The following is a 26,014-nucleotide window of genomic DNA, read 5'->3' on the forward strand; positions in this document are numbered from 1 at the left end:
CTTAAACACTACACTCTAAATTGCTGGGGACATATGGCACTAACTAAGTCTAATTAATAAACATTGAAAAAGGACCGTTCGAAGCCCTTTGTTCATCAGAAGGTGTTATACTGTAGGTTGATCCGGGAAACTTGGTCAGTGTCGAATAGTTGGCACTATGGATTTCAGGATTTTGATTAGTTGTAGAACTGTTAGATACTGGAACATACTGGTAACTGGATTGAAAACCTTTCTCCCTGTTTTTCTTCGGCTCTGAATGCATGACAGGTGTTTGTTTTTCAATCAAGTACAAAAGCTGTAGAAATAATCATCGTTATAAAATAATTAAAAAAAAATGTTCTTACAATTGTTATAATTCTTTATTATGTACCGCTTAAAAAAACCAGACATTAAAAAGTATACAGTAATATCTTTGAATAATTTACAACTTTAAAACAGTTTTAAAAAGTTTGGCGTGGTTATTAAGAAAAAAAACTACTTATTGAGATTTTATACAAAATAGTACTGTAGAACAAATTAAAAATATGTGAATTAATCTTTGATTATTGACTATTTATTTAAAAAAAAAATTCTAGAAAAAATTATCAAGCTGTTTTACTTAGATTTGTTTTGTATATGTTACGCTAATACTAAATTTAAGAAAAAAAACTTTTAGTAACTTTATATCCAAGTTTTTTTTACTTCTATATTAAATAGTTTTCATTACACTTAGAGTTAAACAAAAAACAAAATTTTCTGTAAATATGACCTTAAAAATCATAATTGTTAAGCTGGCAGTATTTTCAGTATAGTAATAATAAACAGCTTTATTTAAATTGAGTTTTTAATTTTTGATGTCAACTTATGCTAGTATTTATGTTTACTGGTGATATCTACAGCTTTTAACTGTCTTACAACTGATTACAAGATACAATTCAAAATAACTTAATCATTGATTAAAATTACAACTTTGCAGTATATTTTTCATTCAAGAGACCATTAATGTAATTCTGTTATTACTTATCTAAACTTAACTTAAAAACTTTAAACATGTTCATAGTTTATAGAAAATAAAACTAAATTTTTACTTAAATGACCAAAACCGCCGTTGATAAAGAGAATAAAGTTTTAGCAAAATTTAAACTGTTTTGGTTTTTAAAACAAACGAGATAATATTCTTACCATTAAAACTAGTTTGTAATTTTTTTTATTAATTAAACCATACTAATGCTTTTAAAACTTAGTTTTTTAGCGGAAAGCATCAATAAAAGCAGTTTAGAATTAGAAACCTTTTAAGTTCAATTATTAATTACAATTGAATAACTCCTTCAATGATATGTTTGAACAATTGTACTTAAAAGTAAAAAAATCATGTATGGTACTGATGGTGTTTTAAAATAAAAACTCAAAATAGGAAGCAATTTACACACATAACAGTAATTAATAGATTTTTTTTGTAGTACTTACATTTTATTTACTTTTGTAGTACTTTTATAGTTATTACGGATCTTACATATATTGTGAACTTTAATTTAAGTTTGATGTTCAACTTTATAATAACCTAAAGTAGAAACACATCTTAAAATACATAACTGTTGTCGTTAATTACTTCTGAAAAGACAATAGCTTAATTTTATTTGTTAAACACATGCCTACACTTATGCATAAATCTTTAATCCAAATAATACAATATAGTTTTTTAAATTTATTTTAAGTTTTTTGTAACACGTTAAATTTTAATTCGTTTTTTTTCTTGTTATAGACATACTACTCGTTTTTAACAAAAATTAAACAACCAATCTATTTGAAATATTTAAACAAATTTCTTAGTTATACAATCGTTGTATAATTATGATACTGATAATGAAACCAAATATTTTTTTTTCAATCAATTTTGAACAAACTTAAAAATAATTGAATTAACTTATATTGCTTAAGTGTAATTTAAATTTTTTATTTACTACAAGATAAAAGTGGCTAAAGAAATAAAGTTATTTTGAAAAATTTTTAAGCTACTCTGTTAATTATACTTTTTTAGAATGTTCTAAAGTTAGCTAAATATTTTATATATGAATAAATCTAACTGAGTATTTTTTTGAAGTTTTATGACGTACAAAGCTGTGCATATTAAATATTAATAGCGTAACCAGTTACACATTTTTTCTACTACATACTTTGACAATAGCAGTTATAAAAATTTTATGTTTAGTTTTAATTACAGTGTTTTCCTAGTTTACATTGATAGTTATTTCTTTATTAAACTTTAAATGTCTTTTTGAACTGTTGTTTTTCGAACATATTTATCTAATTTATTTTTTGTATCTATAATAAATAATTTGTCTACAAAAATACGAAGAGCTAATATAAAAAATAAACATTATAGCTTTTTTTTTTAACTGATTTTATTTTTTTTTTACTTTCAAGTACGGCTTTTGTAATAAACAAGTTTTTAAAAAAAAAGTGATTAAATCAAAGGCTTTAAACGCTTTCAGGAAACATATTTAAAAATAAATTCTAAAACGACTATAGTATATCAGTATATTTGTATATTTTATGCCAACAAATTATATGAGAAAAAAGTTTTAGAGTGTAATGAATGTTAAGTTTGGAACAAATTTATTTGTAGCATTATTTAAGGAAGCTTGAAATGTATCTGCAGTTGTATCTTGAAAACAACTGAATGCCAAAGTATGTTAACAAGCATGTCAAAAAAGAAAATAACATTTTAAGACAGCCTACTGTTTTAATTTTAACACTTTCGTTAGTCAAAGAAAAATATTTTTAGCATAAAATCTGTAATATAGCTTAACTGAAATACTTTTTAGTACTACATATAACTGTTGTACACAGCAATACTACAACACTTCGTTATCTTAATAACAAAGAAATTAAATTCTAATAAGTTGCAGTAATTATAGAACTTTTTATTACCAACAGTTATTAATTTTCACTACTAAACATTGGCTATATTATAATTTAAAACTTTTCAAAAATACTTATTAGCTTGTATGAAGTAAGTGTAACAAAGTAATAAAATATTAGAACTTTACTTAAAAAAAGATGTCTAAATCAAGTCAAGTAAATAAAAACAATTTAATTGGAAACAATCTGGGATCCCAATACAATGTTCTCAGCAAACTTGGAGAGGGAACTTTCGGAACTGTATATAAGTGCCTTAACATCACAACAAATCAATACGTTGCTATCAAGGCAATGAATCCAAAACATGCAAAAGACGAGTTGGATGCTTTAAAGAGTCTGAAAGACGCTGATGGAAAGTGTAACTACATGATTGAAATACTTGAATGGTTTGAGGAAGACAGTTTAGCTTTCCTCGTTTACCCAGTCTACGGACCTAATACAGAGGTAGCTATGGAAAAAAATAATCAACCGTTTAAGATGCAAGATGTACAAATCATGGCAAAACAGCTGATTGAAGCGACAAATTTTCTTCACAAAAATAAAATGTTGCATACCGATATCAAGACAGCAAATATTTTATTAAACAGGTTAATTGTTTCAATTTATATTTTTTACTCTTTAAATTACATTTGTATAACACAGATAACAACTTCTTTTTTTTGCCATTACGCCTTACTAAATAATATTTGTTTTGTACTATACACTATACAAATATTTATTAATAATTAAATATTATTGATTAAAAGATATGTAGTTAACTTACATTTTTATTATACAGGTATTACTACGACAAGTCGAAAAATGATTTTTACATGAAGCCTGACATCAAGTTGTGCGACCTTGGCTCGGTGTTCTTTGAAGAAGAATTCGACTATGACGTCATAACAACACTTCAGTACCGCGCTCCTGACGTCATAATGGGTCACAAGGTTGTTTAAGTATATTACTAAGAAAGTTAACAACTTTACATAAACAAGCAACTTATTATAACTAAATATCTTTAAGAGAGTAAGCTAATACAATAAGTTAATTTTCAAAAGAAATATAACCTTATAAACAAAGTACATGTATTTTTTGCCTTGTAATTAAACTATACTTCATACATTTAACATTAATTTTATTTCAACAGATCGGGTATCCATGCGATGTTTGGTCGATCGGCTGCACTTTGTTCGAACTTTTCACAGGAGAAACGCTTTTCAAGGTGGATACTGTACAGGAACTTTTCAGGATGATCCACTTGATGATTGATCCTTTTACTGAACAGGAAGTTCAAAGGATTAACTTGAAATTGACCGAAGATGATAAAAAGAAGAGGATTGGTCAAAAGCTGTCAAAGGATGAGAAAAATGTAGATGTTTTGAAAGAGCCAGAGTTTGCATACATAAAAGTCGAAGTTAAGAAGATAGAGTCTTATTTTGATAAGAACGACTGTGGAGAAAAGAATTTGTTGAAATTAATTGTGCGCATGCTAAATCCGGATCCAGTAACAAGAGTGAAACTGGAAGACCTCATATAAATAATTATTAGTTTTTTTATCTGATCTAAATTTTTAAAGCTGTTAAAAAAGTAGAATGTTTAAATTTTTTATTACTTTAAAAATAACCTTAATAAAAATAGTTCTTCATTTGTATATTTTTTTTTCAATATCTTAACACTACGATTTATTTTGCACTTTTACTTCCTAAAATTTTTAACATTTACTTATATATAAAACCTTGACGTAATAATAATAAGTACAATAAAGTGAGTTATAATATTTACGGTAAACTTCAAATTGTCAACTAATAAACCAGGTGGTTTGGAGTAATTAATACTTTTGATAAAAGTCTTAATTTTTTTTTCTGATATTTTAATAATATTAAAGTTTTTCAAAAATTAATTGAAAGGTCTGAACTGAAAAATAGTATAACATAATATCTAAAGAAATATCCTAGTTATCTCCTTTATATAATATTTGTCAAAAAAGATTGAAGCATAAATTATCCATTAAAAAAAATCTTTTTATATAAATTTTGTTAACTTAACAGAATGTCAAACTAATAGAGATTGCGGTAAAAAGTTAAACTAATTTAGACAACTAAATAAATAATTTTTAACAGGTGGTAGCATTATAAAATAATTAATCTACCTTAATAAACTATCTTAAAAGAAAAAAACAACTCTAGTGTCAAACTAATAAAATTTACTAAGTAACTTATTTATATTACGAGAATAAATGTTAAAACTTTAATTATTTGAACTTGCATCATCATACCCAATACATACTATTTGTGAACCTGATAAAGAAACGTCAACTCACATAACAATATAAAAGATTTTCAAAAGAGTTTATTTAAAACACGTCAAAAAATTCCACTGCATTATTGAATTAGTAGGATGCCATATTAGTTTCGAAAATGTTTGAATATATACTTAACACTAATTTTCCTTTATTTTCTTTTTTGCTTTAAGTATAAAAAGGTTCATTTAGATTTTAAACCTTATCAGTTTATAAAACACCTTTTGGTAACATGTTTTATTATTATTATTATTTTATATTTATTATTATTATTATTATTCTCAAAAACAAATAATAAGTTCTTTATAATATATTATTATATAACAAAACATTTTTTGAATTAAGTTTAGTAGTTTATTATAATCTGAGTAGAGTATATACAAAAACTTGTATTACTTCAAATCCTGTGCCATACTAAAATTTTCGGAAAGTTTTATGACCGCTGTTAATTTATTTATTTCTTGCAAATTTCTTGCCTTTTTTTTCTTAGTATTTTTTCTTAATTTTAAAAAAGAAATAAAACTAAAGCTTATTAATACTATCAAACAAAAATAATAGTCATGTGTATATTGTAATAGCTAGCTTAAAAAATTGTAAAGTTTAGCAGTAGCACTGGTTAGTTAAAAACAAAAATTTTGAAACTGCTTTATATTTACAACGCCAAACAATGTTGAAAGTTTGCTCTAAAATTTTTTTATTTAAGATTTTCAATTTCAAAAAGACAAATATAAAAAAAACTACAAATTTATAATTTCATATTGGTACAATTTATTTTAAGGTCAGTACTCAAAATTACTTGTATAAAGTTGCGTATTAAATACGTACTTAAGCGAAAATCAACTGTACTCGGTTAACTTTTTAACTAGTTTTACGTTATTACTTTGAGTACAAGTAACTTCATTTAGTTAATTTTGTAGAAAACCAAGCACTTCTATATAAAACACACATTCTGCTTTATCACCTTTCAAACCAAACTGTACACAGTTGCTTGTCCAGAAGTAAGATAAGTGTCGAGAATAAATATTACATAACTAAGTTTGCTTAACTTATTATAACAATTCTAAAAGTAATCATTAATGTTATACTAAAAAAAGTGAATTTCGATGTTTTAGTACTTGAAGTTTTTTTTTAATACATTTTTTTTTAATAATCTAAGGTAGAGACTGGCGCTCTTTATAAATCGAATTAAAGTCTTTGCAACTAATAGAAGTTTTTTACCGTACAGTACTCGTTAACGGTCTTTTTTAATGTTTATTAATTAGATTAAGTTAGTGCCATATGTCGCCAGCAATTTAGAGTGTAGTGTTTTAGATATTAATGTTATTCTTGAAACATTTTGTTTGTTTGTAGAACGTATACAAAAATTGTACAAAGTAAAACAAAAGCTCTAATTAATTTTTTTAGCTATAAAAACACCAATTACCAATTTATTTTGTTCTTCACTAACTTGTTTTTTTACTTTGTTTGTATAACTTTGTTTCGATAAACGACCGCTCGTCTGATACCAACGTGTAAAAGAAATATAGACCTATAAAAAATGTTAATATGTTTATATATATACTTTATATTATATATAGTATATGTTTCTATTTTTAACTAAATAGTTTACTACTGAATTTTTCATTTTTTAAACGTTAGCTTTAATACTATATCTCTTTCTTAAATTTCTATCAGATAATTTCTGTTTTTATTTTTAGTTCGAATTTATGAAAAACATTTACATTTTAGCATCTAGGAAAAACAAGTTTGCAACTGATGGTCTACAATTAATTTTAGAAGCTGCCATAAAGGCATATTTAAAAACAAAAAGACCTTCAAAAAAAGTTATGCTGCGACAAACTTTAAAATACTATGAATTTTTGTCTTACTTCATTAAACTCCGGAAAACCTTGTTAGAAAAAATTTAATTGCACTGTTTTGTAGCTTTGTTTTGTTTTGAGTTCCTATATAAAAATATTTTATCTATTTTTTAAAAGTTAAAAATAATCATTTAATACCTAAAGAATACGTTTTATAAATGTAGGCTACACTTTTTTACTAATCGAGCAAATTAAATTACAAATTTTGTTTATAAGGGTTAAACTACTGAAAACAAAAAATATAGAAGCAGGATAAAAAAAAAAAACTTTCTAAAGTTTGTTTTAAAGTAGTACAAAACAACTTTTTTTATTTTATAAATAATACAAGGTTTTCCATCTCAGTAACTAAAACAAAAAGCTACTGAGTTAAAGTGAAAATAAGTGCAACAAAGTAAAAAAAAAAAGAGTAGTCCATAATACAAACACAAAGGGTTAAGTTTCCTTTGTTGATATTACGGTCACACAGAAAAAATATTATTTAATTTTCTTCTTCTTCTTCAACTAAGTCTTTCAGTTTAACTCTTGATACTGGATTTCGGTCAATCATCCTATTTATTAGTTTCCACAATAACTTAACTCTATTTTGGTTATTAGTGTAAGAACGCATCTTCTTTGATTCGTAAAGCAAGGTTTTGCCCTTTATGGGTCCCAACTCTTGCTCATTCAAAATATCAACAATTTCCCCGTCTTTAGAGAGTTTTCTGTTTATCATTTCAACTTCATCGCCAGTAAAATTCTCTATCATAAAATGGATCATCCGGAGCAGTTCCTGAACCGTCAATGCATTGAAGAGAACCTTTCCTGTGAAGAGTTCGTATAAAGTGCAGCTGTTCGACCAAACGTCGCATGAATACCCAATTTTATGGCCCATTATGACGTCAGGGGCGCGGTAAGGAAGTGTCGTTATGACGTCATAGTTGAAATCTCTCTCCCAACGTACAGAACCAAGGTCGCACAGTTTGATGTCGGGCATAAAGTAAGAAAACATTTTAGTCTGATCGTAGTAGAACCTGTTTAACAAAAGATTTTATTTTTTAATATATTATACTATAAATAGAAACGAATAAATTTACAGTAAATTGAATTTTAAAAAACAAAAAAATAAGTTTAGTTAAAGTGGCTATAAGTTCTTATAAACAAACATCTTCAAGAACAGTAAATAGAGGCATTTGACTGGTGAAAATTATATTGAAGTAAAGCCCTCATGTACTATCAATCAATTAACCTGTTTAATAAAATATTTTCTGGGTTGATATCGCAATGCAACATTCCGTTTTTGTGAAGAAAAATTTACCGCTTCAATCAGCTGTTTCGCCATTATTCTAACCTCTTGTGCTTTAAACGGCTGCTTATTAATCTCCATTGCCTTGCTCAGATTGGGGCCGTAAACCGGGTACACCAGGCAAGCCAAAGTGTGATTAGTAAAACCATTGAGTACCTCGACCAAGTGGTTACACTTCCCATCAGCGTCGTGCAGACTGTCGAAAGCTTCCCGCTCATTATTTCCATATTTGTGTTCGGCGGCTTTAATGGCAACGTGCCGGTTCGTTGAAACGTCCAGGCATTTATAGACGACACCGTAGGCTCCCCTGCCGATTTCCTTGAGAACTTCGTATGTAAAACCATTTCCGTGCAAGTTTCCAACGACAGTGAGTATAGTTTTCAATTTTTTCAATGAGTTCACCGGACTTGAATTGGACATTCTAATTGTATATTAAATAGTAGTATAATTGCTGTGTACATGTATTTTTTTTGTTAGTTACTTATTTTTCAAAATAAAAGGATCTTATTAATGAAAAAAAAAGATAGGTAATATTATAAAGACATCATTTTACTAATTAAAAAGTCTGAAGCAGCTTAAAAATATTTAAAGTTTAATTTAGCAGTTAAATTGTCATTGCCATTTTATAAAAGTTCTTTTTAACATTTTGTAATTAAAATGTAGTTTGTCTTATAAACTCATCTAATGTTATGGGAGTGATCTAATTTTGATGAAATTTACAAAACTCAAAGTCTTACAGCTTAAGTAGTTATCAAAAATTGTGTAAAAATTAAGATACTAGTTTTTTGTTTTCAAAACCTTTATTCAAAAACTAAGTTTAAACTTTACTGAAGGGTGTTTCAAAGTCTGTAGTAGATAAATTGTGTAACACTTCACATAATTTAGTAAAAAATGTTGTAAATTATTTTTCAAACTTCATCTTATTGGTATTTATAATACCTAGCTTCTTCATCTTAAAATTTTAATAATGAAAAAATTTTAAGTAATTCTATCTATTATTTTTTAATTTGTTCGTAGTTTTTCAGAATTATAAGAAAAGCATAGTACACAGATTACGTAAAAACAAAATCAAATATATTTGCTATAGAATGTGTCTTTGAAAAAATACTTGTTGTAAAAATTAGTTAATAATTTATTTAGTTAATCCTAGTGAAACTGTGATTTACATCATTGATTTTATTATATTTGATAGAGTTGCACTGCACTTTAGGCCACAAGTAACATATGACTTAAAATTAGTTGTGAAGTCATAATAAAAAATCACAAGCTGAATCACTAAAAAATGATACTCGCATATAATTGTAAGTTTTGTTATGTAAGACGTTATGTTGGAAAAACTTTCAATTTGAAATACAGTTTTTTTATACTATAATACTATTGAACTTTTATCAGGAGTGTGACAATAATAACATATACTTTCGAAGTCAACATATATTTTATACACAAAAAGTTTTCAGCAAATAAAATCAAATTTGAAACATAAAGATAGTCAATTTAAGTCAAGCAAATTTTAAAATAAAACGGTGTGTATCTCGATAATAAAGGTTATTCTACACAGCAAGATCTTAAACTAAAATATTAAAACATTGTTATCATGGTCCTTTTGATGATTTAAGTACATAACACCACTTGTTTTAACACTACATGTAACACATTGTTAGCCTATAAGATAATTAAGTAGGATTTAAAAATGTTAATATTCTGTATTTGTTAAACTAATGATGTTCGTGTTAACAAAACAAATCAAATTCAAACAGCAAATAATCACAAATAACGTCATAAAGTTATTTTGGTTGGTCTGGTTTTTACGAAGAATCTTGTAAAACATAAGCTATGTTTATACAAAAACTTAAACAGTTTTTATAGTGTTCAGTAGCGTTTTAAGTTCTATTGTTTTACATGGATTCTGCAGAATCTTCGAATAAAGTAAAATTGTGAAACTTCATAAAAAAACAAATACTGGTGCACAATTTATTCAAAACATTTAACTACACACATTTAAATATTTTTTATTTGTTTTTTTTTTATTTTATTAACAGTATGAAGTAATAATAAAATGTGTGTTATTATATATTTTTTTATAGCTTTAGCATAATAAATAACAATCTATGATTAAAACCAAAAGTGTTATAAAATAAGCATTAATAACAGACTAGTAATTACTAGTTAAAAGATAGAGCCTGATTTTAAATTTTTCTTACAAAACGTTTTAATTGTTTAAAAAATTATATTATGTATTCTAAATTATAATGCATAACTCTTTTTTTTGTTTTCTATAGCACTCGGTCCACAGGCAACAATTTGCGAACTATATAATTTGCTTAGTATAAAATTCTAAACTAAAATGCTTTTGTTAAAATATAAATTATCTAAGTTTGTATCAAAACCTATAATGATTAAGATGAGTAGGTGTCAAATAAGCACGAGGGACACTTTTGCACGAGGGAATATATTTTGCACGAAGGGTAACTTTAGCATTAAGAAACTTTTGAATAGATAGATATTACTATTATTACAACTCTTACCCCGAACCTTTACCATTGGTCAGTAGGTTTTTTTTCTTATTATTTTTTTTTTAAACTTATTCATTTATTTTAAATGTTTCTGAACTATCACTGTTGCCCCTTATCATTACCTATGGTCGGTAACTTTGCTTTCTTACTATTTAATTATTTTTTTGTATACATATGTTTTATATGCATATACTTTTACTATTACGGTTGCCCATAACCTTTACCTTAGACAGGTGTTTTTAATTAGTTTATGTTTTTTTCTATTTATTGACTCAACTACAACCTAACAGCTACCCGTTTCGTATACTATTAATATTGAATACTTCTATAGCTTAACTGATTTTTGACATAATAATAAAAATTAATCCACGTGATTTACATTATAATTACAACAAATGATTTTTTTCTGTTTAAAGTTTTGGACACGCATTAGACTGTATCTGCAGTTTTAGTTCAAACATTTTTTTGTATATGAGTTCCTTTTACCTAACTTCTTAAGCAACTTTTTAAAATAAAACTAGCCATCAACACAATCATTTATAAACAATCTTTTTTTTATCATTATTTTTTTCTCAAAACAAGATGAACCTTAGTAAATCAAATAGTTAAAAATAACTGTTTTAAAGTTGTTATAAAGGCTGTTTTGATAAAGCTTAAAAATCATCAGATAACTTTATTGTGGCACAGAATTAAAAAAAAATACGAGTTCTTGTGTTATTTCAATCAGATTATAAAAACAATACTTAACTTAATTATAAATTATTTGCAATAAATCAATATTTTGTAAAGAACTTATTATGTTTTCAAGCAAAAATATCAAACTTGTTAGCAAAATGTGTTTTTGATACTGATATGGTTTATAAGCTGTCAATACAATCACTTCTTAATATCCACAGCGAAATAACTGCAAAACACGTTGTTTAAAATTTTTTATTTTAATACGACATTATAATAATTTAAAATGCATTGAAATCAGACTTTTTTTTATTACACTTGAAACATATTAAGTCAGTTTTTTACGATTTGAAGTACCTATATCACGTATTTGGCATGACGATTTAAATAATTATAATAAGTTTTGAAATTACTATGGTAATTTTTACTGACTTTACCTTTTCTACTAGTTTTGTTTACAAAATATAATACGTATATAGATTTCTACCATTATCTCTAGTAATTCGACATTCCGGGTAGTTAGTGACTTATCTAATTATTTTTTCTTTTTTTTATGTGTCAATTTATGTTTTAATAATTTTCGACAAATATCAAACGTTGCAAGGATACTTTTTCTTTTCTTATGATATTATATTAATTTTGAGTTACAGTCCCTTCAGTGTAGTTTTAACTAATGTCCGCGAAAATTTTGAATTTTATAAAGCAAAAGTTACAATAAAACACTAAGTGAATTAGTTGACATTTAAGAGTTCATTGTAAGTACTACAAACCACAAAGTTATGCCTATTATTATCACGTAAAAGTTTTATGTCTAAGTAAATATTGCAAAATGGTAGAAAGTAAAAATAAAAATAAATCGTATTTTAAAATTTGAAAAAGTATAAAACATACAAATTAATTATTATTTTTATTAAAGTGAAAAACCTAATCATTCTACCTACTAAGACATTTTGATTATTTAAAATCGATAAAACTATTTGTAATTGTTTAGATCAAATCTTTTAATTTCACTCTTGTTACTGGATCTACATCTAGCATGCAAACAATCAATTCCAACAAATTCTTTTCTCCAGCGTTGTTCTTATCAAAATAAGACTCTAACTTCTTAACTTCACCTTTAATTTCTGTAAACTCTGGCTTTTCAAAATATCTACATTTTCCTTATCTTTAGTCAGTTTTTGACCACTTTCCTCTTTTTATCATCTTCGGTCAATTTCAAGTTATACCTTTGAACTTCATGTTGAGTAAAAGGATCAATCATCAAGTGGATCATCCTGAAAAGTTCCTGAACAGTATCCACCTTGAAAAGCGTTTCTCCTGTGAAAAATTCGAACAAAGTGCAGCCGATCGACCAAACGTCGCATGGATACCCGACCTGTTGAAATAAAACTAATGTTAAATTTATAAATCCTAGTTTGATTACAAGGCAAAAAATACAAGCACTTTGTTTATAAGATTACACTTCTTTCAAATATAATGGCTTACTCTGTCTAAGATGTTTAGTTATAATAAGTTGGTTGTTTATGTAAAATGGTTTACTTTCTTAGTAATATACTCAAAAAACCTTGTGACCCATTATGACGTCAGGAGCGCGGTACTGAAGTGTTGTTATGACGTCATAGTCGAATTCTTCCTCAAAGTAAACAGAGCCAAGGTCGCACAATATGATGTCAGGCTTCATATAAAAGTATTTTTTCGACTTGTCGTAGTAATACCTGTTTATTAAAAATTAAATTAACTAATTATCTTTTATTTATTAAATTTAGTTATTAATAAAAATCTCTATAGTGTTTAACAGAAAAAGAAATATTTTTTAGTAAGACGTTTAATGGCAAAAAAAAAAAAAGAAGTTGTTAGTTGTGTTATACAAAAGTAACTTTAAGAGTAAAAAAATTGCATAAAACAATTAACCTGTTTAATAAAATATTTGCTGTTTTGATATCGGTATGTAACATTTTATTTTTGTGAAGAAAATTTGTCGCTTCAATCAGCTGTTTTGCCATGATTTGTACATCTTGCAACTTAAACGGTTGATTATTTTTTTCCATAGCTACTTCTGTATTAGGTCCGTAGACTGGGTAAACCAAGCAAACTAAGCTATCCTCCTTAAACCAACTAAGTAATTCAATCAAGTAGTTGCACTTTCCATCAGCGTCTTTCAGACTCTCTGAAGTTTCCAACTCATTTGTTGCATGCTTGTTGTTCATTGCCTTGATAGCAAAGTTTTGATTGGTTGTAATATCAAGGCATTTATATACAGTTCCGAAAGCTCCCTCTCCAAGTTTGCTGAGAACGTTGTATTGGGATCTCAGCTTTTTTCCGATGAGATTGTTTTTATTTACTTGACTTGATTTAGACATTTTTCTTTTATGTAAACTTCTAATTTTCATTGTAAAATATTTTTTAAAGTTTTTATCTAAAACTTTTATGTTACACTCACTGCTTACAAGCCAAATAAGTATTTCTCAATAGTTCTGAGTTGAGAAATACATAAAATTAAGTATCATAAAATAATAACTTTTTTATTAGAATTATTAATTAGACCTAATGATTTGTTAGTTTACTTGCTAATAAAATAACACGTTGTTGTAGTATTACTTTATATAATACTGATATGTAGTACTTAAAATTGTTTTAGTTTTACAATAGAACTTATCTTCAAAATAAATAATAAATTTAAAAAAATATTTTCTTAATTTTAATGTTATTTTGTTTCTTTGTCAAACGAAAGTGATAAACAAAACAGTTAGCTTTCTTAATGTTAATTGTATTATATTTTATATATAATATGCTTGTTGACACTTTTTAGCATTTAGCTGCTAAAAAATACTGCAGGACTTTTTTGAAGCTTTTTTAAATAACACTATAAATATGTTTATTAACCACTTTACATTCATTCCCTTCTAAAACTTTTTATACACACATAGTTTGTTAGCATAAGAAAATACTTATTTTTATGTTTGCTTATAAACAATGTAGCCGTTATTAAATTACTAAAGAATTTATTTTCTGAAAGCTTTCAGGCCTTTGATTTTATCAAATTTTTGTTCAGTTTCAAAACTTTTTTTCCTATAAAAAATGTACTCAAGCGTGAAACAATTTTGAAATAAACTAAAAAAATAAAGCTAGATTGTTTTTTTCTATATACTAGCTTTTTGTTTTTTTGTAGAGCAAATTTATTATAGTCATAAAGTATTTAAACAAAATAAATAATTTAGTTTGAAAAAAACAGTTTTAATTGTAATTCAAAGTTTTACTTAAGACATATTTATCAATAAAAACTGAGTAAAAACTGTAATATAAGTAAACATAACATTCTTACAAGTTCTAATATCAAAGTATGTAGTTGATAAAATGTGTGATTTATCATGCAAAAAATATTTTATATGCGCAGCTATATATAACTTAAAACTAAAAAAAAATGAAAACTTAGATTTTTTGTTGGTGTTTAAAATTGCGGCTAAGTCTAGTACATTAAAAATAATTAATTAAATTATTTTTTGTTTACAAATTATTTATATATATTTTTAAATTTTTGTTGCTCAAAATCTTTTAGTGAATAAAGTTTTGTATTCGTACATAAGTAATAAATTAATAATAGGATGACTTTATAATTTACAAATTTGTTTAAATTTTGTAAATACATTAGTTATTTAACCTTTGTAAAAAAAATAGTAGCATGGACATATAAAAAATCAGAAATAAGTTTTGATGTTTTTAAATTTCAAAAACAGAAAACTAAAACTTTTAATTGAATCAAAACTGTATTGTAACTACTAATCTACATTATATAACCAGTCATTTACTTAACTAAATAAAGTTATTTATTTACTTTAACGTAGTTAAGTATTTAACGTGTAAAAATTAAGCTGGTGTCTTTACAAACGGAAACAACGACACCTGTGTATGCATTTTATTATGTGTTTTAACTTTAAGTTTTTTAACATAGTAAATTAAATTTTAATTTCGATTCACTCTATCTGTAAAATTTGTTTAAGTATTATAACACAAAATGTTATAAAACTTTACAAAGTTTAATCTCAAATTTTTTTTTAGTTTAAATTAAGCAGTATTTATTTCGGCTATACTTTAAAGCTGTTATGTTTTCTGCCATTAGTAACAGTTAATGATATCATAAACAATCGTGTGGTAAGTTTATAATTTATTAGTTTTTTAATAGCGATGATCGATATTTATAAAATAAAGGATGTATGAAATACTTTATTCGTAGTATTTCATAAGGTATTGTTAAAACAATTTTTCAATAAAAAAAAAAAGAATATAACACAAACTGTGAATTAATTTCAGTTAATTAAAGTCTAAATTTTAATAACCAATATAATTTAAGGCTAAAATGATTTATTTTAGTCAAAAGTTACCTAAAGTTATACATTCTAACTTTTTTTTATAAAAGAAAGTCCAGCTAAACACATTATAATAAAGTAAGTATAACATTGTAGGTATATTTAGCAAAAGTAATAAAATCCCGATTAACGAAAATAATAAAGAATAAAGAATTTATTAAATAAAACTACCGAGTTCGGCAAAATTTAATCCAAAGAAGCTTTTAAGCAGTGACTGGTTTTTTAATCAAAAAATAAACAGCTAATGCAGTAGGAGCAATATTAAAATTATTTTCTTTTTACAGAAGTTTCAAACTTTTATCGTTTTTGTCTGTGTGTAAAATACTTGCTTTCTATTTTAAGTTTTAAACTCGTTGCAGAATAAGTGCTGTACAAAAAATTTAAAACTTGAAATAAAATTGATTTTTTAATGATATTGTGGAAAAGGTTTTTCAATTGGAATAAAGTAAAGTAAAAGGCTTCTAATTCTCATTTGCTGATTTAGAAGCAGAACTAAGATTTTAAGGCATTATTACAGTATGATTAATAATTAAGTAAAATTACAAAATAAATTTAGTGATGAAAATATTTTCTTGTTCAGATTAAAAACTTAAAAGTTTAAATGTTGCTATAAATTTAGTCTCGTTAATAACATCAATAGCAGTTTCATTTATTTCGGTAAAAGTTAAGTTTTTTTCCAACGATTTTAAACATCTTTATAGTTTTTATGTGAAGTTTAGATAAGTGCTAATAGAAGTACATTAATGTTTTCTGTAATAAAAAAGTTACTAACTAGTCCTAATTTGATTCAGTAATTAAATTATATTGAATTTATACTTTTTAATCAGTTGTAAGTTACAGTTCAAATCTGTAGATATCACCAGTAATTATATTTAGTAGCATAAACTGACATCAAAGATTATAAACTTTATTAGTTAAAGTTGTTCTTAATAAGCATACTGAGAATACTGATTACTTAATTGTTATAATTTATTAGTTCATTATTGCAAGTATAAATATTTTTTTATATCTCTTAATTTCAAGTACTTTGAAATTTATTTGTTTATAGATTTCGCTTTATATTAACGTAGCATATACAAAACAAAGTTAAGTAAAACGTCTTTATAATTATTCTCATATTAAGTCAATAAGTAGTAAATAGTCAAAGAAAAATTAGATACTTTTAACTTATCTACAGTACAATTTTGTGTATAAAAATCAATATATGGTTCTTTATTTTAAAAATAAAGCCATACAGGTCTACATTTTAAATTATTTAAAGGTATATTTGTATATTTTTTAAACTCTGCTGTTTTTAAGTAGTACATTGAGTATAAACTGTGTTTATAAGTTGATATTAAAGTATAAAAGACCTTAATATTAGTTGTAAGAACTTTTAATTTGAATCACCCGTTACCAATGTAAGGTTCTACAGCTTTTGTAATTTTTTAAAATACCTGTCATGCAGTCACAATCTAAGAAAAACAGTGAGAAAGTATTTCAATCCATTTACCAGTATGTTCCAGTATCTAGCAGTTCTATGACTAATCAAAATCCTGGAATCCATAGTGCCAACTATTCGACACTGACCAAGTTTCCCGGATCAACCTACAGTATAACACCTTCTGATCAACAAAAGGCTTACGAACAATATCGTATACAAAATTTAACAAATAACATGATAAACGGCGGAGTACCTCAACAGGCAAGTAGTGGAACAAGAATATTGAGGGGTGTTGAAACTTATCCACATTTTACAGCTTTTTCTGACATTCCAAAATCTTTAAATAGTTCTGCTCCACCATATTCTCCAAAATTTGGTGGTACGAGACCTTACAACACCAACCAAATACCTTATACATCGAGCGTAGCTCCTACGAAGTACTTGACTAATACTGATTTAACAGCTTCCAGAAATAATAGTGCTTCAAACAATTTTCGCTCCTCATGCAATTATGATTTATCTGGTGGAAGATTTCTCGGAAGTTACCTTCAAAAAGAACCCAACACCAGTAACCACAACTTGCCGATGTTCGATTTCAATCGTGTAAACTCCAAATTAAGCAGGGTCATAAGAAATCAGCAGTCAGATCACACGCTTTTAGAAGGACTCGAGCAGCAAATAGACCGTAACCACAAAGCGTATGAAAGTCGCTTTTATTCGCTTGATCAGAGTGTAGCTGATAGTCAAAACCGTTTTGATAACATTGACAAGCGCTTTGACTATCTTGATAAACTTCATGATGATGCAAAAGGCGAAAGAAGGCAAAGGTGCGCAACCATTGCAAGTGTGTTACAAGTCGTTTTTCTAATTGCAATAATTGTGTTATTGTCTGTACAGTTGTACTATATTAATCAGCTCTTCTCCAGTTTCTCTGAATAACTTTTATAAATTAATTTCAGACTTTATTGTGATCCCCTTCTTTTTCAGTGTCACTTTTATAAGTTATGTTCAGCTCTTTTTTCATACGCTTTTAACTCATAAATGTATGCATATTTTACCGCCTAAGCTGTTAATTCAGCGATTTATGTTTAATCAATATGAATAAAATTGAAGAGTTAGTATATTATTTTACTTTATAAGGTTGAAAAAAATATTTGGTATCAGTGTTACACCCGAACAAAATAAATAAACTAACAATAGCGTAAATAAATTAAATAGGTAATACATTTCCTTTTAAAAAATTTTTGAACAATTTTTGTTCCGTCATAACTTTGTGAAATTTTTTTTATGTTGCCGAACTATTATTCTAGTTATGCACAATATTTAATTTTTAACGTCTTAATTTTTATTAGTAGTAAAATAGAAAATTTAATTTTTTACCATGTATGTAAGTATTAACTATTACCAAACGTTTAAAGTAGATTTTCAGTGTACTGTTTGCGAAACTAAAAAATTATTGAGGTATTCTTATTGTGTATATTAAATAACTCGTTATTCTTAAATTGTTTTTTTTTTCGTTTTAATTTAGCTTTTCATACTTTTCATAGTAGAATTGATTCGTATAGAGTTTTCCATTATTACCAATATAGTATAATGTTTGTAGGACTAGTTTTCTTATTTCAAGAACCACTTACACAAATAATAGAAGCATTCACCTCAAACACTTAACTTAAAGAATTTGTAAAAAAAAAAATTCCAGATTATTTTTTGAAAATACTAATTATGTAAAAATCCTTATATTTCATGCTATAGAAGACTATATTTAAGATTTTGACAAACGCCTAAAGCTAAAGCAAAAATTTTTTGTTAATATCGAACTAATTACCGAGAGCTTGAACAACTTAGCACTTTATTAGCTAAAGAGTAAAAATATCAAATGTAAAATTATTCTGTTCAAAAAACGTTGAAAAAATAACTAAACTTTATTAGTAAACAGAAAAATTTAATAACACAAAATAGATTATTTTGTTTTTATTGTTTTATAAAACCTTTATTAAAATCTTATATATAAAAAGCATTTTACTTAATCAATACGAGTTAATTAAAATTAAAAAAAGTTAGGATTAAAATATTTAATGAGTTAAAATTTTTTTAAGTGGAATGAAAAAAGCGCATAAAAAATGTAGTCAAAAAACTTTATTTGTTAAAAGACCTTTTTACTATCGAGCTACGCATCAACTATTTACTTTATCTTTATTGTTTTATGAAAATAATATTTAACATTAATATTTTGTATTAAAAAAAAACAAAAGAGTAAAATACTATATGTCATAAGATAAACAATACACTATAAGATATTTAACTCCGACTAAATTTAAAAATATAAGTGGTTTGATAACTGGTAGAGTTAGCTTAGCTTAAACTATAAACGTATGCCTAGTGACTTGTTTTGAGTTATAAATACTTATCTTTACCTATAGATTTAACAAAAAAAGTAAACGTTCATAAGTTAACCAAATTAAAACAATAAAATTTCAAACAATGTAAAATTGGCATAATTAGAAATAACACAAGTTTTGCTTACTAGAATACTTTTAAAGAAGACAATAAATACATAGTGTCCCATATAAAAGAAAATCCTAATTTACCAGTAAATTATTAAACAGAACCATTTTAAGTAAACAAACCACCAATGTGTATTAAATTTTACATTGTAGTTTTACATAATTTTTATTATATATTGTTATATGACTATTCAAATTTGTACAATAAATATTCTGCATATTGAAACTCCAAAACAAATTTAAGGGTCACAGCTCAAAAAGTTATATATATGATACAAAAGCGTTTGTAGGTATAACTGCAATTTATATAAAAAAAAACTATTTTTAATTTTCAAAAAAAAAGCTAATGGAAAATATAAAAAATTACTAGAGAACCTTATTTTTAAATCCTTATTGTAGCAGAATTTATACGAAATATTAATATTTTTACAAAAATAAAGGTTTTTAGGTAATAGCTACAGATAAGTACACGTTTTTTTTTAAATATTTTACATTTGAGTTGTCGCCTTTTTAACGTTAAATTCAAAACGAATGCTAAACACTTTTTATTGATGATTTACAGAAGTTTCTCTACAAAAAAAAATTAATTTTCATTATCATTTAATTTTAACAAACAGTTTAATCAATATGCTTTAGTACGGAGTTTGCCGAATTTCGATCCGCATAATCTTAAGGTATTTAGTTATATCTATATTGTGCTTTTTACTTTTAAATTGCTTATGCAGTAGACTAATAGCTAAACTATTCACATCAAGAGTTTTAACAATTCTCTTGTTCGCTTGTTTGTAAACTACTTCTGCCCATTTTGAATTTTTATTTCGATACATAATCAATCTCAAGCATGGACTTTTTATAATAAAAATAAAAAAACACCGTGGCTTGGGTTTTAAGTAAAAAGTAAAATGCTGTTGATTAGGGTGCTGATAAATACGGCAATCTTTGAGTTTTCTGCTAAAGTTTTTTAACTACCATACAACCACCATTTGCAAAAATTTAGCTGATTAAAAAAATTTTTTAGACGACGTTTTCTACTTTCTGATAACCATCCAAATGCAAACTGTATGAGAAAAACAAAAATTGACTTTAAATTTTTTACTCGATTTTGCTTTTAAGTGGCCCAATATTACATAAACACATTGTTCACATTTAATAAGATTCAGAGAAAGTTTTATGGAGTTGCTTATTTTTTTTCTTTAAAAAATTCAAGAAAATTTACAAAAAGTGATAAAAATTACGTAAAATCGAAAAACTCCTTAAGCCACCGAAGCCGACCTACTGTTTATTGTTCTTTATTTTCTTACGAACCAATATTACGATAGGAAGGCGTAATGAGGTATAAGTATGTTTGAACTACCATACAACAACCTTGTAGAAAAATTTAGCATATTTGAAAAAGTTTTTATAGACGTTACTTTATATTTTCTGAAAACCATCCCAATGCAAACTGTATGAGAACGAAAAAAAAATCGACTTTACATTTTTATCCGATCTTTTTTCATATTGGGCCAATAATCACGTAAAAACATTGAGCACAATTTAAAACGATTTAGAGAAAGGTTTATGTAGATGCTTAAATTAACAAAAAATCAAGAAGCCTCCTCAAGTACCGTATTCGAAATACAGTTGATTCCTCTTTACTTTTAAACGAATCAATATTAAGTTAAGAATGCATTACGAGAATTAAAATTTTGAAAAAGTATAATAAATGTTTAGTTTAGAAACAATTTTTTTTAAGAAAAATGTTTCAAGTTCTGCTTAAAATTAAATCTAGTAGTTTATGTGAAATACAATTTTAATTAGTTAGGTAAGAATCGAATTTTTACAAAACGATATAAATATTTATACTTTTCATTGAAACAGTTTAGATACTTTATAACATAAATGCATTTTCGTTCTCTTTATTAAAAAAAAAACTTTAAGTTATTAATTTCAACTACTTTAAGTAAATGTAAACATTTAGTTAAACTACTTTGATTTTGTACTTTGTAATCAGTTGAAAGTTATATGTAAGGCTGTAAACATCACCGTTAATCAGAAAATGCAGCATATATTAACATTACAGACCACAAATTTTATTAAATATAGATTGTTTAATAAGAGGAATCCATTCAGAAAGCTTAATTAGTTTAATTTTTTCGATCATACTTACGTGGAAAGTAAAATATTCTTTATATCTAACCGAAATATTACATTTTACTTTTGTTGAAAGAAACTTAGGTTTAAAATTTACAAAAGTAAAATTTTAAATTAACAAATATACAACCAAATTGAGTAAAATTATTAAACTTCTTTACATAAACTTTTAATCAATCAGTAGTATTTAGTTAAACAAGTCACAGGTTTTATCAAACAGAGTTTATTGTTTGTTTTATAGTACAACTTTGTAATAAAATACTTAAAAATTTAAAAGACAAATTTGTTTCTTAAAAACCTTACCATAAATGTATATCTTTAAATTCTGTTAATTTTAATATATTAAGTGAATTTTTTTTTATTATATAATAAAAAATATAGTTTACCATCATAATAATTGTAAGTGTTTTCTTTGAATATTTTCAAAACAAGTAATACTCTTGCAGCTTTTGTATTTGATTAAATTAAAACACCTGTCATGCATTCACAACCGAAGAAAAACAGTGAGAGTGGCTTAAGATCCAGCAATTTTCCAGTATCAAGCAATTCTATGACTAATCAAAATCCTGGAATCCAGCAAAACAGAGTCAACTTTCCTACACTGACGCAGTTTTCTGAACCAACAAGCATTATAACACGTTCTGATGCACGAAGTGCTTCAACATTATCAAATATTATTCACTCTGACGGACAATATACTAATCTAAATTTCGTATTAATTGCAAACAGTATGATGAAGGGCGGAGTGCCTCCAGCAGCAGATTGTGGAATAAAAACGTCTTTATCGAGTGGTGTTAATAGTCATCCAGCTTCTACAGTTTCTTCTGACGCAAGTAGCATAGCTCCATTACTTGCTGCCAGTTCTAGTAATTCGCGGTCAATAAACACGGTTACAAATCAAGTACTTTCTACAACAAATTTAGTTCCTATGAACTATTCGGCTAACAATGACTTATCAAATTATGGAAGTTTTATACAAAGAGGTTATCAACCGATCCAATCCCACCCTATCGATGATGATGACACCTCTAACCGTGTATCAATATTTCGTTTCAACTTCATAAACCACACATTGAACGAAGTTGTAAGAAACGAGCAAGCAGTTATCAATCGACTAAATGGTATTGAACGGCAAATCAAAGACAACCAAGAAGCGTCTGTGAGATGTTTTAATTTGTTGAATCAGAGTGCAGATAGTATACAGAAGTGTTTTGATAGACGTTTTGATGATCTTTATAAAAAGTTTAAGAAATTTATAACGGTTGCATTTATTGTTGGTATAATCTTGAATATTTTCTCTTTTGTATTAATTATAATGTCGGCTGCACAGTTGTACTATATAAACCAGCTGTAATAATATTTCTCTAAATTATTTTATACATCACTTTTGGTGTTAAATTTATTTTCAAATGCTTTTTTATGCATACAATTCCGCACGTTTTTTATTCTTTTCTTATTGGATGATAACTTATAATTTTGATAACTAGTGATCCAGAATTTAATGCTTAATAAAGCCTTCATAGTTCTAATGTTAGTTTGTCATACTTTTAGTGTATAAAGCATAGTTATATTATTATTTTTCGGATTAAATGCTTTGAAAAACTAGAATAATTTTTTATTTAAGAATAATATATGAATAACATTATTGAAAAATAATTTGATACTTGTTGAAAAAAACAATTATTTGTTTTTTATTTGACAAAATTTCCTCACTACGTTTTATTTTATTGGTATGTAGTTGATATTAGTTTTAATTGCTATAAACGAAAAGTTTTTGATTTCTTGGTACTTCAAATCATTTTAAATAGTTACAGAAAGCAATAAACGAAAAGAAAGATAAATATTGATTAAATAATAAAAAGATAAATAGTATCAGCATTATATATACTAACTATAAAACAAGAAAATAATTCACAAAAAAAATAGAAATGAAGAAAAGCAACCTACCTTTAAGGAGCTGTAACATAGATGCTAATTAAAGTAAAAATTCTTAGTTATTGAAAATAGTTAAACTAAAAAAATAAGATTAAAAAAGTCAACGAAATTTTGTTAGTTAAAAAGATTTGCAGTGCGGACTCGAACTCGGGTCTCTGGATTGGAAGGCACCGGTGGTGACCTCTCCGCCATGATTCCACTTGGATACTATTACATTTTCGAGTATACATAACAAAATTATTTTCATAATCGATGTTTTGGCAACTATCAATGAAACTCGAACCCAAAATATTTTATTGGAATAAGCACAATGGAGTTAATTTGAAACTGTATCAAAAAGTAGTGTATAAATACAACATTAAACAATTTTTGATGATTTTTATACCTTTCAAAGACAGTTCACTTGTTATCACACTATTTCACAGTCAGTTAGTTTTACTAATAATCTAATCGCAACCCTTACCGTTGGTCAGTAATTTTTTTTCTTAACATATTCAAAGAAAGCTTTTTTGTATCATTGCTCATTTTTCGAAAAAAAACTGGAAAACTTACAAAAAGTCATAAAAATAACATAAAATCAAAAATTCCACAACAAAACTTCATTTGAGTCGTTTCAAAATGTTCACAATCTGTTTGTGTGTAGCCACATTTAAAATAAATCAGCTTAAAACTCCAAGGTCGCTTTTTTTTGATCCCATTTTGCATTGGCGTGGAAATTAGAAAATCGGTTAGAGGTAAGGTGAAAGTTTCTTCAAATCATTTAAGTCAACACAGAAAAATTAACACCAAAGCATAACTTTTTTAACAACTTTTCTAACCATATTTTAGTTCTTTGTGTTTTTTTTTAATAAAATTAGAACTATTCTATTCAATTTATGTTTTTTGAATTAAGTTTATACTATTCGTTGATATTTGTAAATACCTTCTGTTACGGAATTATTGTTTTGAAAACGAAATACTTTTGTACATAGTAAAGTTAAAGAATAATTTAAGATGCTGACTAGTTAAACCTAAAATATAGATAAAATTTTATCAATAAAAGTGTGTACCACCGGACTCGATCTCGCGACCTTCTACTCACGCATCGGGTCGGCGATCGCTGAACCACACAACCACTTGCTTGTTGACTTCAATGCTGGTATATAAACTTTAAAAACTTTAGATTTAAATAAGTTCATTTAGTACTTATTAGTTTACCTTTCTGTAAATTGCTATTATTTTTTTATTTGAAACATATTTACAAAGATAAGACTGTTTTTTTTTTGCACATAACGTTTACGTGAATTTTAATACTTGAAAGTTTTCCATTCAAAAGCTGCATAAGCAGAGCAAGTGTACTTATTAAAGGCAGTTTTGATTTTTGTTGCTTAAATCTAATTTAAAAGAACAAAACTGATTAAATGCTTTGATAATAAGAAAAATTCAGCGTGCAAAAACTTTTTTTTGTACATTTAAAGTATTAAAACTTTATAAATTAAACAAACTTATCCAGCTTTAATTAGCTATTATGGCAAAACAGATGCAAATATAACCTAACAGTTTATATATTATCGAAAATCAGAACTAAAGCAAAGGAGATATATTTCAAAATTAAAATCAACATTATAACAGCATTTATATCACAAAGCAAAGTTTTAGAAACATCACAAGCATTTACGTTGTCGTTTTGATATTTTGTTGAACCAGCCAGTAATGAAAATTATATGGGTATGAATAAAATGTGGTAGAATATCTAAACTTTTAAATCATCAATGCCAGGAATTCTAATTTACCTGCCTGGACTTTTATGTCAAATAAATTCACGTGGTTGCTTATAATGCTGATAAATTTAAGATTATTGATTGTAATGTCTAATTAAGCAGAAGTATAATAAAGAATGTAAGGCTGAACTACATTAATCCCAGGCGTTTCTACAGTTAAAAGACCAAGTTTACCCTTCATTTTACATAGACGAAATGATTTGATTTTTTAAAATAATGAAAAGTGTTAAGGTTAACCGAGAAAAAAAAGATACTTTAAAAAACTTAAACTTAGTAGATGTACTTCAAAACATAGGTAAGTAAGGATATTAATGTCTTTCAAACTAATTAACAGCAAATTTATGCTTAGATATAAGACATTAGAAAACATTGTATATGATACAC

At 26.0% G+C, this 26,014-nt stretch overlaps 3 protein-coding genes across 3 annotated transcripts; 1 reads left to right on the top strand and 2 right to left on the bottom strand.

Annotated features, from left to right (window-relative positions):
* Positions 1-3,039: 3,039 nt before the first annotated feature.
* Positions 3,040-4,420, top strand: LOC145832952 (dual specificity protein kinase CLK1-like). The gene is made up of 3 exons (XM_082940155.1): positions 3,040-3,488; positions 3,680-3,830; positions 4,031-4,420. The coding sequence occupies exons 1-3, from the start codon at positions 3,040-3,042 to the stop codon at positions 4,418-4,420; spliced, it is 990 nt and encodes a 329-aa protein (XP_082796281.1).
* Positions 4,421-7,519: 3,099 nt separating this feature from the next.
* Positions 7,520-8,743, bottom strand: LOC145832953 (uncharacterized). Its single transcript, XM_082940156.1, has 2 exons — positions 8,336-8,743; positions 7,520-8,035 (listed from the first exon to the last, which is right to left on the bottom strand). The coding sequence occupies exons 1-2, from the start codon at positions 8,741-8,743 to the stop codon at positions 7,520-7,522; spliced, it is 924 nt and encodes a 307-aa protein (XP_082796282.1).
* Positions 8,744-12,682: 3,939 nt separating this feature from the next.
* Positions 12,683-13,871, bottom strand: LOC145832954 (dual specificity protein kinase CLK1-like). Its single transcript, XM_082940157.1, has 3 exons — positions 13,423-13,871; positions 13,076-13,226; positions 12,683-12,886 (listed from the first exon to the last, which is right to left on the bottom strand). Exons 1-3 carry the CDS (start codon positions 13,869-13,871, stop codon positions 12,683-12,685), a joined length of 804 nt encoding a protein of 267 aa, XP_082796283.1.
* Positions 13,872-26,014: the final 12,143 nt, after the last annotated feature.

This window comes from Thalia democratica, chromosome 4 (assembly GCF_965202585.1).
Source record: "Thalia democratica chromosome 4, ktThaDemo2.hap1.1, whole genome shotgun sequence".
Classification (NCBI taxonomy): domain Eukaryota; kingdom Metazoa; phylum Chordata; class Thaliacea; order Salpida; family Salpidae; genus Thalia; species Thalia democratica.

What these genes read in the sequence shown, in the direction of transcription:
- LOC145832952 (XM_082940155.1), top strand. Translation starts at nt 3,040, where the DNA reads ATGTCTAAATCAAGTCAAGTAAATAAAAACAATTTAATTGGAAACAAT. An exon ending in GCAAATATTTTATTAAACAG is followed by an intron (nt 3,489 to 3,679) that starts GTTAATTGTTTC and finishes TTTATTATACAG; the next exon opens with GTATTACTACGACAAGTCGA. An exon ending in ACGTCATAATGGGTCACAAG is followed by an intron (nt 3,831 to 4,030) that starts GTTGTTTAAGTA and finishes TTATTTCAACAG; the next exon opens with ATCGGGTATCCATGCGATGT.
- LOC145832953 (XM_082940156.1), bottom strand. Translation starts at nt 8,743, where the DNA reads ATGTCCAATTCAAGTCCGGTGAACTCATTGAAAAAATTGAAAACTATA. An exon ending in CGAAACAGCTGATTGAAGCG is followed by an intron (nt 8,036 to 8,335) that starts GTAAATTTTTCT and finishes TACTACGATCAG; the next exon opens with ACTAAAATGTTTTCTTACTT.
- LOC145832954 (XM_082940157.1), bottom strand. Translation starts at nt 13,871, where the DNA reads ATGTCTAAATCAAGTCAAGTAAATAAAAACAATCTCATCGGAAAAAAG. An exon ending in GCAAATATTTTATTAAACAG is followed by an intron (nt 13,227 to 13,422) that starts GTTAATTGTTTT and finishes TTTAATAAACAG; the next exon opens with GTATTACTACGACAAGTCGA. An exon ending in ACGTCATAATGGGTCACAAG is followed by an intron (nt 12,887 to 13,075) that starts GTTTTTTGAGTA and finishes TTATTTCAACAG; the next exon opens with GTCGGGTATCCATGCGACGT.